General features: G+C 51.4%; 1 protein-coding gene across 3 annotated transcripts in view; it reads right to left on the bottom strand.

The window, feature by feature from the left end:
- The window catches only part of POLR1A (RNA polymerase I subunit A), a 77,519-nt gene that overhangs the window by 19,371 nt on the left and 44,719 nt on the right, over positions 1-13,429 (bottom strand). For all 3 annotated transcript variants that reach the window (XR_002805851.2, XM_070235162.1, XM_001916192.6), the window contains exons 15-22: positions 11,135-11,284; positions 9,738-9,921; positions 7,312-7,394; positions 7,039-7,197; positions 5,318-5,416; positions 4,154-4,306; positions 2,665-2,747; positions 111-276 (exon numbers count right to left, since the gene is read on the bottom strand). Coding sequence is in view for 2 of the 3 variants with exons in the window: in XM_070235162.1 (XP_070091263.1) it covers positions 111-276; positions 2,665-2,747; positions 4,154-4,306; positions 5,318-5,416; positions 7,039-7,197; positions 7,312-7,394; positions 9,738-9,921; positions 11,135-11,284 (1,077 nt within the window). In the remaining variant the exon portion in view is untranslated. The remainder of the gene's footprint in view (positions 1-110; positions 277-2,664; positions 2,748-4,153; positions 4,307-5,317; positions 5,417-7,038; positions 7,198-7,311; positions 7,395-9,737; positions 9,922-11,134; positions 11,285-13,429) is intronic.

Raw genomic sequence — 13,429 nt, 5'->3', positions numbered from 1 at the left:
TCCCACTCTACTTTTCACCAGCCACTGTGACCGGGTGGCAAAGATCAGGGTGAGAGGCCCACCGCACAGCCCCGCCCACCCCTCCAGGCACTGAGGGTCTGTCACACTACCTCGTAGTTGCTAGCGAGGAAGGGGAACTGCTTGGGCTGCAGGAACTGTGTCTTGGGGATGTCCAGGCCATCCTCCCCATAGAGGAACTGCACCACGCTGCCGTCGCTGTCGCGGACGGTCAGGTCGTACTGGACGACCAGCCCCTCCAGGTGTTTGATGATGCACCTGTAGGGAGACCCGGCTCAGGGCTCACCAGGTTCATCAGGCTCCCCACCTCCCAGCGCAGCCTCTGATGGGGGGCGTTGGAAGCAAGACTCCACAATGGGCCGGCTCAATGCCCCGGGCTCTGAGCCGCAGCATCTCCCTGACAGCGGCTGCATTTCCTGAGGGTTTTCTGGGAGGAGGAGGCTACAGCTGTGTGACTGAGAGGTTGGCTGCCACTGCTCGACCCTGGCTCCCAGCTCCAGCTCCAACAGCCACGACCACTCCCTGTCCTTTCACTCTCCTGCACTGGAAGAACTCCCCAGGGACCAGAGTCCCTAAATCCGCAAGGCAGGGAAAGCAGAGGGGCTGCCTCCCCACCCAATGCTTCACCAACACTGTTCACCCAGAGGTTGCTGGGGACACTACGGGGACATTAGGAACTAAATGCTAACATGATAACCCTAACCAGGTGTCCTTTTTCCTCAGTCCTCAGTAGTCAGCTGCCTCCCTCAGCCTCTCTCTCTCTGCTGCCCTGGTGCTGACTCCTTAGCATAACTCTGGCCACTCTGCCTCAGTTTCCCCCCTTCCACTTTAAAGAGGAGGTTTTCTAGGAGCCACTGTTCCCCTGAGCTCCACGCACAGAGCTCAGAATTAGTCACCACTGTCACCTTGGCACCCAGCCCAGGGCCTGGCAAGGTTGGTGCTGAGCACCCCCTTCCCTCAGCTGAAAATGCTGACGTGCCGTCAGCCCTCTGCTCTGCCTGCCTCACTTCACAGGGCTCCACCTCTCAGCACAGCAAGGCTGCATCCCCGGCCTCATCTCTAAGGCTCCACTGGAAGTGTTGACCTGAATATCCTGCTGCTACTGCAACCTCAGCCGCCCACACTCTCTCCCCTCTGCAGCATCTTGCTTTCTGTCAACCGCGCCATTGTGCTGCCACTCAGGCCTGAAAACTCAGCTGGCTTTGACATCTCACTGCCCCTTATTCCTGCATTTCAGCCAGTTGCTCCAAGTCTGCTTCTGCCTCCCCACTGCCACCCTCCTGAGGCAGCCTTCCAACCTGGCCTGGGCCTCTGCCACAGCCGCGCCAGCCTCCTCCTGTCCACCCCATCCGAAGCACTGCACTCACCCTGTCCGTCATGACCCGCCCCTGGAAGATGCATCCCGGGTGCTTGCACCCCCTGCCCTAATGGCTGCTGCTCTTCCATTCTGGTCAGGATCCCTGACATCCTCCTTCTTCCCACCCTGCGTTCAAAAGGCCTCGGGGACTCCTGCCTCACACATGGATGCCCCACCTTCCTCCAGACTTATCTGATCATCTGTTTGCTAGTTTTCTACACTACACATGTGTTCTTGGATGATTTAAGTGAATAGAGGGGAGGTGTGACCCCTGTTCATGGAAGGAACTGGCCATGCAATCCACGCCCCTGAGAGGGGAGCTCACCAACCTGGCACTACCAGCTCTGCAGACAGGCTCCTCACTGACAGGCATCCAGATGGGTCTCTACCCCAAACCCACACTTACCCTTCCTACCCGACCCCATGGGCTGTAGCTTTGGGCATCAAGGGCAAGGGAGCAAATCCAGGGATGCAGTTGGGGAAGCTGGAGCTGAGAAGCAGGAGGAAGGAGAGAGCTGGAGCAGATGGGCAGACTCTGAGGAGGGGGAAGAACAGGGCTCTGCCTCCCTGTCAGCAGTCAGCAGGGTTCCCTGAAAGTGTAACCTAAAACCAGGCCCGGGAGGTGTGGGGATTTATTTTTGCTGTCTCCTCCATTCCTACCACCATTTCTACCAGCACAGGTTCTCTGGGCTCCAGAAGAACCATTATCAAAAATCCCCATGGCAGAGCCTCCCCACGCTGCACCCCAAAGGAGGGAGGCTGGAGCGCAGGGCCCTGCTGCCTGGTCCTGCCGGACACTCTGGAGTCAGGCCTGGGTCAGTTTTAAGCTTCATTCCCCAACCTGCCGAAACAGGTGTTACGTGCCTACTTGTTCCATTTCCTCCCAGAGAGGAGAGAAAACACACAGGTCTGGGCTGAGGAAGCCCGACGTAACGCCTGCATTCAGGAGGACAGGAACTCCAGTTACAGACTCACAGGCAGGGACCCCGGGCCTGCAATCCCCTCTGCACTGTCCCAGACTGCTGAGCTCTCCCAGGGCGGAGGACGAGACCTTCCCCTGTATCTGTAACCTCCCCAGGGAAAGGTACACGGGGCCCTGTGTCAACCCTTGAGCTCAAGTGCTACCAGTCCTTTAGAAGGAGAAAAATATCTATTTTCTGTCTCAGCCAACCATGGACATTTTAAAGAAGTTTTTTCATCCAAGGGAATCCTTGGTGAAGTGTCAATGAAAGTGTGAAGGATGACGGGGGTAAAGGGTCCTGGGACACTGATCCCCTGGTGCTCTTTACCTCTGCAGATAGCCGGAGCGGCTGGTTTTCACCGCGGTGTCGACCAGACCCTCTCGCCCTGCCATGCAGTGAAAGAAGAACTCCTGTGGGAGAAGCGGGACCCAGGTCCCAGAGGTGGCAGTGAGGACAGTGCTTCCTGAAGGGTGGCTCAGGCCAACGCCTCCAGCAGCCTTGCCTGACCTCCTCGGGCCCTTGGCTTTGATGACTCCGATGGCCCCAGTGACTTCCACCTTCCCCTGAGGGTACCTTTGTCTTGTCCTCCCCCAGTGCAGAGGGACAAGTGGATGAGAAGCAACAGCTCCTGTTTACATGGGCCAAGTGCTCCACCTGCATTCATGCATTCCATCCTCAGTATCACACCCCACAACCCAGGTTCCAAACACAGGCGGCACTGGTGCCACATCACTGTTGGGTTTTGCCCACATGTCTGAATTCTGCTTCTAACAGTGTTAACAGAGGTACATGGTATTTTCCAAACTTTCTGACTGCAACCCATAGTAAGAAATACATTTACAATAGTAATCAGCAAACACATACATAAAACACACAAATGCATATAAAGATACGTAACTCAAACCAGAACTTTATGAAACTCTCCCATCCTTACTTTGATGCTTTCTTTACCACCCTGTTCTGTTTCACTACATAAAGAAATGCCGGTCACTACCTATTACAATGATTTCATGATTCACTAAGGGGTCGCAACCATAGTTTAAAAAATTTTGGTCTATGTCAGCTCTCCACCTCCCTTTGCCAGAGGCCACAGATGATCACTGGAGAGTCCATGTGGGACCAGTGGAAGAGCCCTTGGAGCAGCCAGTGACCTTGAAACAAAGGGTCAGTCCTGTTCATAAACCTAGGTTTAGTTGTCTGACCACAAGGGTCACCCTTGTAGAGATGCACTGGGCTAGGGGACAAAAGGTACTAACATTCAAAAGGCCATTTCTGACAAGTGTAATGAGAAAACCCTTCTCCTCGGGGAGAATCCTGTTGTTGACTGAGGGAAAATTAGACATTTGCTACAGCTAGTTAATCTTCCCACTGTGAAGGCAGACCCACGGGAGGCTCTCTTGAGGGGGTGTCATGAAATACGTCTCTGTGATGCTCCTTTTGGCAACGGAGAGCAGCCTGGTGAGGGGCATCCCATTCTCCAGCGGTCTTCAAGGGCAGGTAAGAACTGGTTGGGAAGGCACATAGCAGGAAAAGGTGGAGCTGGGATTGGTCTTATTCATCTTTTCATTTATCAGCAAACACTGAGCACCCACACGTGCCAGGCACTGTGCTAGGCTCTGGTATTACAACGGTGGACATGACATGATTGAGTGCTTATGGTCCTCATGGGCCTTAGGGTCTAGTGGGTAAGCAGCAAATGGCATAGCATTTATTATTTGAATGTCTTTGCTCAAAGTTGTTGGTGAAGGTCACAGGCCTCTGACCATTGAGCCTGGAAATGAGGAGAAAAGCCAAAAGGAAAAACCAAAATACCTACAGGAGGCTTGATGCCGGTGAGGAATCTGCCAGTGACAAAACCACCAGCCCTGGGGGTGAATTCATAAGGCTCAAAGCAGGGCAGTGACTTGCCAGACGCCATCAGTGGGGGTCTCCGACCTTCCAATTCAATCTGGCCCAGCAGGCACGAGATCTGGGGGAAGGAAACCCAAAGGAAACTCAAGACCCACGCGCGTGTCATCCTCAAAGGAGAGGGAGTGCCTGCTCTGCAAGAAAAGCTGCACGGAAACTGAGTTGTGTTGAAGGCCAACCCAGATTTTTAAATGAACCAGGGAAGCTTGCTTTTTAAGAAAATAACTGCATTTTCCTTTTATGGTCTGAGAAAGAGTTTTCATGTCTGGGGTCAGTTGTAAATGGTCCATGTTTGTAAAAGGAGCCACGTTTCAGAATCTTCACTTGTTATACCTGGATGGGACCTGAAAGTCCTCATGGGGAAACTAAGGCCCACAGGGAAAAGTTATTTACTGTGATCCTTAAATTCTAAGGCCAAAAGAGAATAAGACCACCTATTAACAGTCTTGGTGTGGGAAAGGACAGTGTCTGGATTTCACTGCAGTGAAGGGGGCTTCCTGACGGCCTTCAGCCTTTTAAGCCCATTCCTATTACTCTACACTCACTGAACGACGAGATGGTCCTTAAGACCCTCTCAGGGTCATCAAGACCAAAAAAAAAAAAGCTGCTAAGATTTGTGAAAATGCTGCCATAGCGCTGCAGTAATCTGAGAAAATAATGGACCTCAAATTAAGGGTTAAGAAACTTCTGGGACAACGGTTATAATGGAATACTAAATGAAACGAAGAGATCGTGCAAAATTGCAGGATCTCAGCTAAGATTATGTATATACACACAGTGTTTATATTTAACACAAATATATGTAATACAATACATAACACAGTATGTAAATTTACAATGTCTGTACTGTACATATCAACATCTGGATATTTACATCTGTGTTTGTCTGTAACAGTGATGTGTTAACAGCAGTTAGCTCCTGTACTGATTTCTAAGTGCTTTTATATTTTTCAGTACTTGCCAGATTTTATACAGAAGGTAGATCCTTTAAAAACCAGAAACAAATCTGAACACCGCCTCCTGCAATCACCCCACCCTTCCGGCAAACCAGCCAGCCCGCCTTTGCTCGCACCTGCATGGTGTTCACAGTGGAACCTTTGGCTCCAGACTGCACCATCATCTGCAAGTTGTTCTCTGGGAACTGTCTGTGCAGGCCAAAAGGCATGCACGCCTGTGGATTAAATAAACACATCGGTCAGTGACTCCACCCCTATTCTGAACTCCCAGGTTCAAAAAGTAAACCCAGGATGCGAAAGCAACAAACTCAGACTATTTATCCAGAGATAAGCGCCAAATCCCATTTTAGGTAAGAAGTCTCTTTTGGCATCAACCCTTCTGTTAGAACCCCTTGAGAGAAGTCTAACTGATGGCCCCATGTGCGTTCTTGACATCCTCTGCCAGGGAGCCTGAAGCTCCTGTTGCTGGCAGACGGCAGCAAAAAGGGAGAAGCAGAGGAACCACCATATCCAGTTTGTGGGTCTAAATAGGAGCTGGTTAAAAATAACATTTAAGGCAATGCCCTTGAGAAATCACCCAGCAGACCATGGCCTTGGTTCCTGCACACCTGGCAAGGACGACCAACATCTGTCATATTCACATTTGCCAACATGCCACCCGAGCACCACGTGGGAGTCTTGCCTCAGCTCCGGCGCCAGTGGAAGTGAGCAAAGCTGTCCAGGAGGAGCCTGGGGAGATGCTGAAGGGAGCTGTGGATCTATTTAATCCTCTGTCTATGGTTGCAGAGACCCAGCCAGACAGAGGAGAGGCAGACTGAGTGGAAAGAGGGGAACCGGAGGGACAAGAAGCAATTCTGAGAAGCTTCTGAGACAAAAGCCCCACCCCCAGCATTCTGGGTCAACCCTGGAATCTGAGCCTCTCAGTTCTTGGGGCGGAGCTGGGAAGGCTCCTTTGAACAGGACTTCTCAAGGACAGATTGTACCAACGAGAGGTCTGAGTTCCTGGCAGCCTAAGGGATGCCGGACGCCAGTCAGGAGGACTCCACAGGCAAACACTGACTTTTGTTGAGCGTTGGCCTTGTGTCCTCCTCACTTCCTTGGGCTGGGCCTTGAGGCCCAGGAGGCAGGGGGAGGGCCAGGCTGCTTCCTTTAAGCCACAGGACTGGGAACCCCAGCTCTGGAGCAAGAAGGTGGAGAGAACCGGGCGGTGGTCTCGGCTCGTGCAGGGATTTCCCTCTCCTTTCTCCACTGCACAGGAACTGGCTCGGTGGAAAAGCAGACAGGGGCTCTGGAGCCCCGCCGTGCCAAAAGCATTGTGTAAATTAGCTCCTTAATCCTCTCAGCAACTCTATGAGGTAGGTGTTTCTCACATCCCTACCTCCAGGTGAGGGAACCAAGGCACAGACCGAGGTCACACAGCAAGTATATGGCAGAGCCAGGATCTGAACCCAGACCTTCACCCCTGGCTCCGCTATACAAGCAGCAGTGGTGTTTCTGGTCCTTCATTCTCCTCCTCCACCCTGCAGCGGTCCCATAGGAAAGACACAGTCCCGTTTAATGCAATCACCTCCAAATATAAACATTTAAGAACAAAAAAAGTGCAAAGCATTCCCTCTCAGCATTAATCAGAGACCTTTCCAGACCCACACTAGGTGAGGAAATGAAGCCCTTGGCTCCTCAAAATGATGAATTCTACACATCCCACCTCACATCTCACCTAGTCAGCTATTAAACAGCCAAACTGTTCCAAAGGGACCTGAGTGAGAATCAAAATGTAATTTTTAAAGAAACCAGCATTCAAAATGGTGGTGATAAGTGCATGCGCTGCTGGACTAACCTTGTTAATCTCATTGCTGTAATGGTTCACTTCCTCCTTGAACTTCAGATCAATCATGTTAAAATCCCTCTGGTCTTTGCCCAGATGGGCATCCTGCCATTTCTCTCGGACCTCATCACAGGAGGCGGCTTCTGGCAGGTTTAATGCAGCCCTGACAGCCTGAATGAGAAAAGGAACATGTCAGAGGCAGCGGCCAAGTGAGGAGGGTGTGGGTTTCATCCACAGGAGACCCGGCCCTCGGCAGCAGGCAGCAGCGTCCCCGGCCCTCCTCACCCGGGGCCCGCAGTGGGTGGACTCTTCAACGATCCTGCGTCTCCTGACATCCGCCTTCGGCTTAACCAGAATGTCTTCCACGCCTGTGAAGAAGCAGACAAGCTCAGATGGGACCAGACCTGACTCCTCACCTGGCTGTAAACTCGGTGAGGTCAGGGCACGGAACACAGCGCCACATACACAGGAAGCACTCGAATAATGATGACGATATTAACATTGTTATTAAGAGACTGCTACCATCTCTTAAGTGCTTCCCAGAGGCCAAGCACTAGAATTCCCATTTTACAAATGGTGAAACTAAGGCTCAAACTTGAACTATTTGCCCAGGGTCACATAGGTCGAAAGTAGATCCAGGGTCGAGTCCCAGACTTGTGCTCTTAGCCACCAGCTACACCGCCTCCACTCATTAATACACACTGGATGATCGGACTAGAGGTGAAGAAGAGGTTTTGGATGAAAAACTGAATTTAGGGAAAGAAGAGAGGGAGGGAGAGAACACCCTGGTTTTGATCCCAGAAGCCACGTCACAGGGATCGCCTAATATGGTTGTGGTATGTGTGCGCAGGCACACACACATACACACACTCAAGCCTGGGTGACAGGGACCACCACTGCAGGTTCCTCCCCAGGACGAAAGCCTGGGTCACTTCAGTTAAGCCTGTCCTTCTGGCTCCAAATGGCTGAGGAATTCCTCACCTTAGGCAGACGTCTTTCCACTTCAATTTTCAATCAACTATTTTCTGCCAACTGAATTATATCTGTGAGTGTTCCCGGACAAAAGTCCGTCAGCTGAGGTCTCGTGGGAAGGAAGACGATGGCTGCACTGTTCAAAAGCTGGGCTGAAATATCTGGACTCCCAGTGCAATGTCCTGGGAGCTCAGGAGCCTCTAAAGAACATATGTGAATGCGAAGGAAAAGGAACATTCCTCCTGCGAGGAAGCCATCCCCACGAAAGCAGGCCCTTCCATGGGGTTAGCTCCAGGCTGCCTTGCTGTCCCTCGATTGACCTCGGCTGGAGCGAAGGCACCACCTCCAGCTCACCTTCCCTCAGAGCTTCACGCCCCGCCTGGCCCTGCTCCCTCTCTCAGTCTCTCGGCATCCACGTGGTCTCTGCACTCTGGGCCAGTTTCTCTTTGTACCATGTGCTAAGCAGAGCTGTAAGGATGGTTTGTTAGGTTGGGTCTTCATGATGACCCGGGTGTGGGATCTTCCTCTACTTTTTGTTTTTAAAGATGTTTGTTCAAGGGTGCTTGCCCCAGCAATAAAGTGGAAACCAGGAAGGAACCTAAATGTTTAATCACAGGAACCAGTTAAATAAACCATGGTATGTCTACACAACTAGAATAATCTGGAGCCACAAACCTGAGGATGTAGATTTATATTAGCTCACACAAAAGAACATTTATAAATACTTTTGGAAATGGGGGGGTGGGGGGGAAGCAGATTATAAAACAATATGTAGTATAAGATGCTATTTTTTCTGATGTATTTGCACTTGGAAAGTCTAGAAAGACACACATGAAATCGCTATTAGTTATCTCTGATAGCTGAATACTGGGTGATTTTAAATTATTTTCATGTCTGTATTTACTTTGACTTTTCCACATTTAATATCTAATTATGCAAACCCCACTGCGGGCCAGTGAACCAACTCCAGCTCTGGCAGGTCCCCTGCCCCATGGTGGGATTCCCATGTCTGCACGTGAGCGTGTCCATGAGGAAGCACAGTGGCACGTCCACCATAATGGTATCGTCGCCTAGACAATCCCCACACTCCCCGTGGCTCACACTCAGCATAAGCACGTCGCTTACTCTTCACAGGAGCACAGCGGGGGTGCTCAGACTCGGCTCTGTACACTCAGAGACGCACTGCCCCGAGTCAGCTCAGGGCACAGAAAGCAACAGCACACTTGGTTTTCTTCTCAAAGCCAACTTCTAAAACAGCGTGTGCTTATTCCCAGGGAGGAAACAAGGTAGCTCCTCTTCCTGTCTTAGGATCACCCCAACGGGTCTGCCCCAACATGGTGTTTCCAACAGCACTGATGCCCTGCTAGGTTGGGAGGTGCAGGCAGTTCTGACAACAGGGAAGACCCTTTGTGGAGTGCAGAGTGCCCAGGAAATTCGGGAAGGGCACTTGCAGGAGGGAATGGAGCATGAAAAATCAGTCTCAGGGACAGAAAACCATAAAGGGTGGGGTCGAGAAAGGAACAGAATGGAAATGGGAACAGAGGGGGTTACTCTGTGCTGTTGAAGTGAAGAAACTGTCTGTGGGGGAGGGGTGGAAGGCACTGACCAGGAGCGAGGTGAGGGCGTCCCTGTAGAAGGAGCCTGGTTATTCCCCTGGAGGCTGCCAGTACAGCTGGGAGACATCCTGGCTGGCGTGCTGGCCAGGAGAGGGGCCCCGCGGCCACTTGCCCGGCACTCACCCAAGGTGAAGCCTCTGTAGAGTTGCAGGTAGGCAGTGAAGAGGCGGGCCAGGCAGGTGAGAACCTTGCCACTGGTCTCCCCACCATAGATCTCGTAGCAGCAGTGGACCAGGCCATAGGCAGAGCTCCCGTAGTGTGCCTTGTCCAGCACGCCGCAGAGCAGCTCCCCTGCCCTGATGATCACCTGTGGAGGGGACGGCCATCAATGCTGGGCTGGAGCTAACACCTCCTGGATGAGCCACTGCCCCCGACTTCGTGTTTTATTAACCTCACTGTGTATTTCCCTCCATTGTAACCTGTCTCACGTCCTTGATGGAAAGAAGTTGGATATAAAGGGAACCATTTTTCTTTTCCTAATAAGGGAGGTGAGCACATATAAGAACAGTATTTTTTTTCAGGGACTACACCACACACACACACACACACACACACACACACACACACACACATTTCAGTGTGTTCACATGACCCCCTGCTCAGGGACTACACCACACACACACACACACACACACACACACAGATATTTCAGTGTGTTCACATGACCCCCTGCTCCCCCGAGCCACCCATACCGACTTGAAGTCAAGTATCCTTGACAAAGATCCTGTGACTGAAATGAGAACATCCAGAGTCTAAAATTCACAACTGTGACCTGGGATAAGCACTCCCTGCCCTGTACCCTGGGAGTAAGAACAACATAACCTTTCTAACATCCTTTAAGGCCTGAATTTGTACTTTCACGAAGTTGGGTTAAAGCATCAGAAGCTAACAGAAAGAAGGATTTCTCGTTGCATAATGTAGCATGCATGCACGTGATCTAGAAAGGGAAAGAAAAGTGGCAGCTTTGGTTCTAAATGGGATGTCTGTTAGACCCTGTGACAAAGCACTTGTGGGCTGGGGCCTTGGGGATTCTCCCCCCCCAACCAAGAACAAAGAGGCCCTCTGGAAATCCTTAGTGTGGGGCCAGTCTTGCTCTCTCTTGCAGCAGCACCCTGCTCAAGCTCGAGTGCCCCAGGCCTGCCCCCATGAGGCCTGGTTCCTAAGGCACGGAGCTGGCAGGTGTGGAACCTCACGGCAGTTCCGTGACCAGGAGCCACTCAGGGGTCTCCAGGGGAAACAGAGGTTCTGCATTTCCAAGCTTTGCAGCGTCAAGTCCAGAGGCCTTCTGCCGCAGGAGCTTCCCAAGCTGGTTGTGAGTTTTACACTGATGGTCAAATGCTAACCATCAACTCTGACCCTTTCTAAAACCAAGTCAACACCAACCCAGGCACAACTCCTTCTCTTAGGAGCCACGGCACCTGCTTCTGTGCGTGTGGCTCCATCTCCCTGTCTCTCTTTTAGACCAGTCTGTCTAAACCCCAGACGAGAAGTCTCCAACCCATACAGCTGGGCAGCCGTACCTGGGACTCACACATGGAGTCGGGGTGAAAGCCGGGGACAGGCCGTGGAGGCTCCTTCACCCAGGCCTTCCCGCTGATCTTCGCCTTTCCCGATAAGTTCAGTGGGATGCAGTCCTCTGGGATTATGTTTATGAGCAGCGTCGACACAACCTGGAGAGGAAAAGAAGACAGAGGTGACGGCAGGAAGAAAAGATTCTCGAGACGTTCCCTTCTAGGACCTCCTGTCCCTGTTCATCCTGAAAAGCCGGACAACTCCATTCGGATGATCTGTAGGTAAAGCAAGAAGAAAGGACAGTTCTGCCCATGAGGGACAAGCTGATCTCAGCTTACTTTTCTATTTACATGACTTAGGAAGGAGCTTAGAAGCAGAAACAAACATATACCATTAAGAACTTCACTTGGATTTTTATTCCCTAAAATAATTCTTCTTAAGGTGAACAATCCCCTAGGCCTGAAAATTACGTTTCTGAATAGACCAAAGGAACGAGATGAAAAAAGTAAATTGCTGTGGGTCACAGTAAAGAAAGACTTGAGTACGTGGTTAAAAAAACAAAATCAAAGACAGCAGGGTTGAGAGAGACGGGGGGCTCGTACTGCCGCCCCCTGCCTGAAGTCAGCCACGAGACGATGTCAGTCCCAGGACGGAGGCAAAGATGGAGGAAGGCTCCTCAGAGGCATCCTTCCCTGTTTTCAGGCCATGTCAACAAGATGATAGTTATTATGTACAGTCAGTGATGTCCTCCCACAGAACAGCTTTGGTTTTCTGGTGGGGGCAAGGATGGAAAGGATGCAAACACTGAGAACTGAGAGCTTTCCCTCTGAGGAGCTTCACAGAGGAGGCCCAAGGCATCTGACTGAGAGGCAGGCTTCAGTGACGCTCGGGGATTCGGGGCAAGGGGGGGTGGTGGTGGGGTTTCAGTGTCCGCTCCATCACTGACTGGTTGTGTGCTGTGGGGCAAATGATTACGTTCTCTTAGCCTGAGCATTGCTCATTTGTAGAATACAGGTAAGACCTATTCATTCATTCAGCAATTATATATCGAGTACTTACTATGAGCCAGGTGCTGGGTTGTGGATAAAATACAGTCCCTGCCTCCAGAGGAGCCTGTGTTCCCGAGGGGGATCCATGCTTTGGAGGAAAATAAAGCAGGGAAGGAGCACCCAGAGTAGGGGAGGGGGAGGGAGTATTTGAGATTTTAAATAAGGTGGGCAGGGAAGGCCTCACCAGGAAGGCGTCCGAGGAGGGGAGCCATGCAGAGAGCAGAGTATGCATTTCAGGCAGAAGGTTTTCAGTCCGAGTGAGAAGGAAAGCTGTTCAGTATGTTTTGCTCACAGGAGTGACATGCTCTGATTTAACTTTTAACAGGATCACTTGTGCCAAATACATTCCTGGTCTAGACTTTGAGGTTAAATAAATGCTGTAGTAGAATAAGCCTCCTCAGTGACAATGACAAGAAGGACCAGCACTCAGAAGTGGTTATTAAAGTGACCTGAGCAGGAGCACCACGTGACGGAGTCTCTGAGGGAGGCACAGCACAGGATGCGCTGGGTATGTGACAACCTGGCAACCTGACAGCTCTCACACAATCAGCTTTTATAGAGCTAACATTGGAAAGAAATTTATTTGTCTGGGATTAATTATAACTACTGCAAAGCTGGGGAGTCTGTCCCCTGCTCCAACTAGGCCCATCAACGTGGCCACCCACTCAACAAGGGGCTGCTAACAGGAGGCCAGGAGAGGAAATTTCTCAAGGAGCTGCTCACAGAGAACCCAAGGGGGGCAGCTGTCCCTGGGGATAACTGTGGGTCCTCTGCAGAAGGGCCCAAAGCATCCACTCCCAAAGATGTAGGAGGCAGGAGACAGATAGGCTGGTATAACAGGCACCAGGACTGAGGAGGGACTGGGAGCCATCAGCTGCCATCAACAGATCTTTGTGTGGCTGTACCAGGCCACACAAAGTAGCATTTTTATATGCACCCAGTGAGGTCAGGGCAGTTACGAGGACAGCTGCCTTTTCACACATGCGCACCAGGAGCAGGGGACAATTGGCAACAGTATCTTTAAAGAAAGCAGACAATAGTCCTTGTTATCTCAGCAGATGACCAGAAAGGTCATAACACATGCTCTACACACGGCTGGCACTGCCAGGCAAGGGGGTGAGGGAGTAAAGGCAGGAGAGTGAGACTTCCCTGGGCTGCCGGCCACAAGCTGCACCTCAACCAAAGTGCCACATGTACAGTGGGAACTGCCAGGCTGAGCACAGTCAGGATGGGAAGTCTGTGAGAGAGGTAATA

This window comes from Equus caballus, chromosome 15 (genome assembly GCF_041296265.1).
Source record: "Equus caballus isolate H_3958 breed thoroughbred chromosome 15, TB-T2T, whole genome shotgun sequence".
Lineage (NCBI taxonomy): Eukaryota > Metazoa > Chordata > Mammalia > Perissodactyla > Equidae > Equus > Equus caballus.
This window is presented reverse-complemented; position numbering and strand designations above follow the sequence as displayed.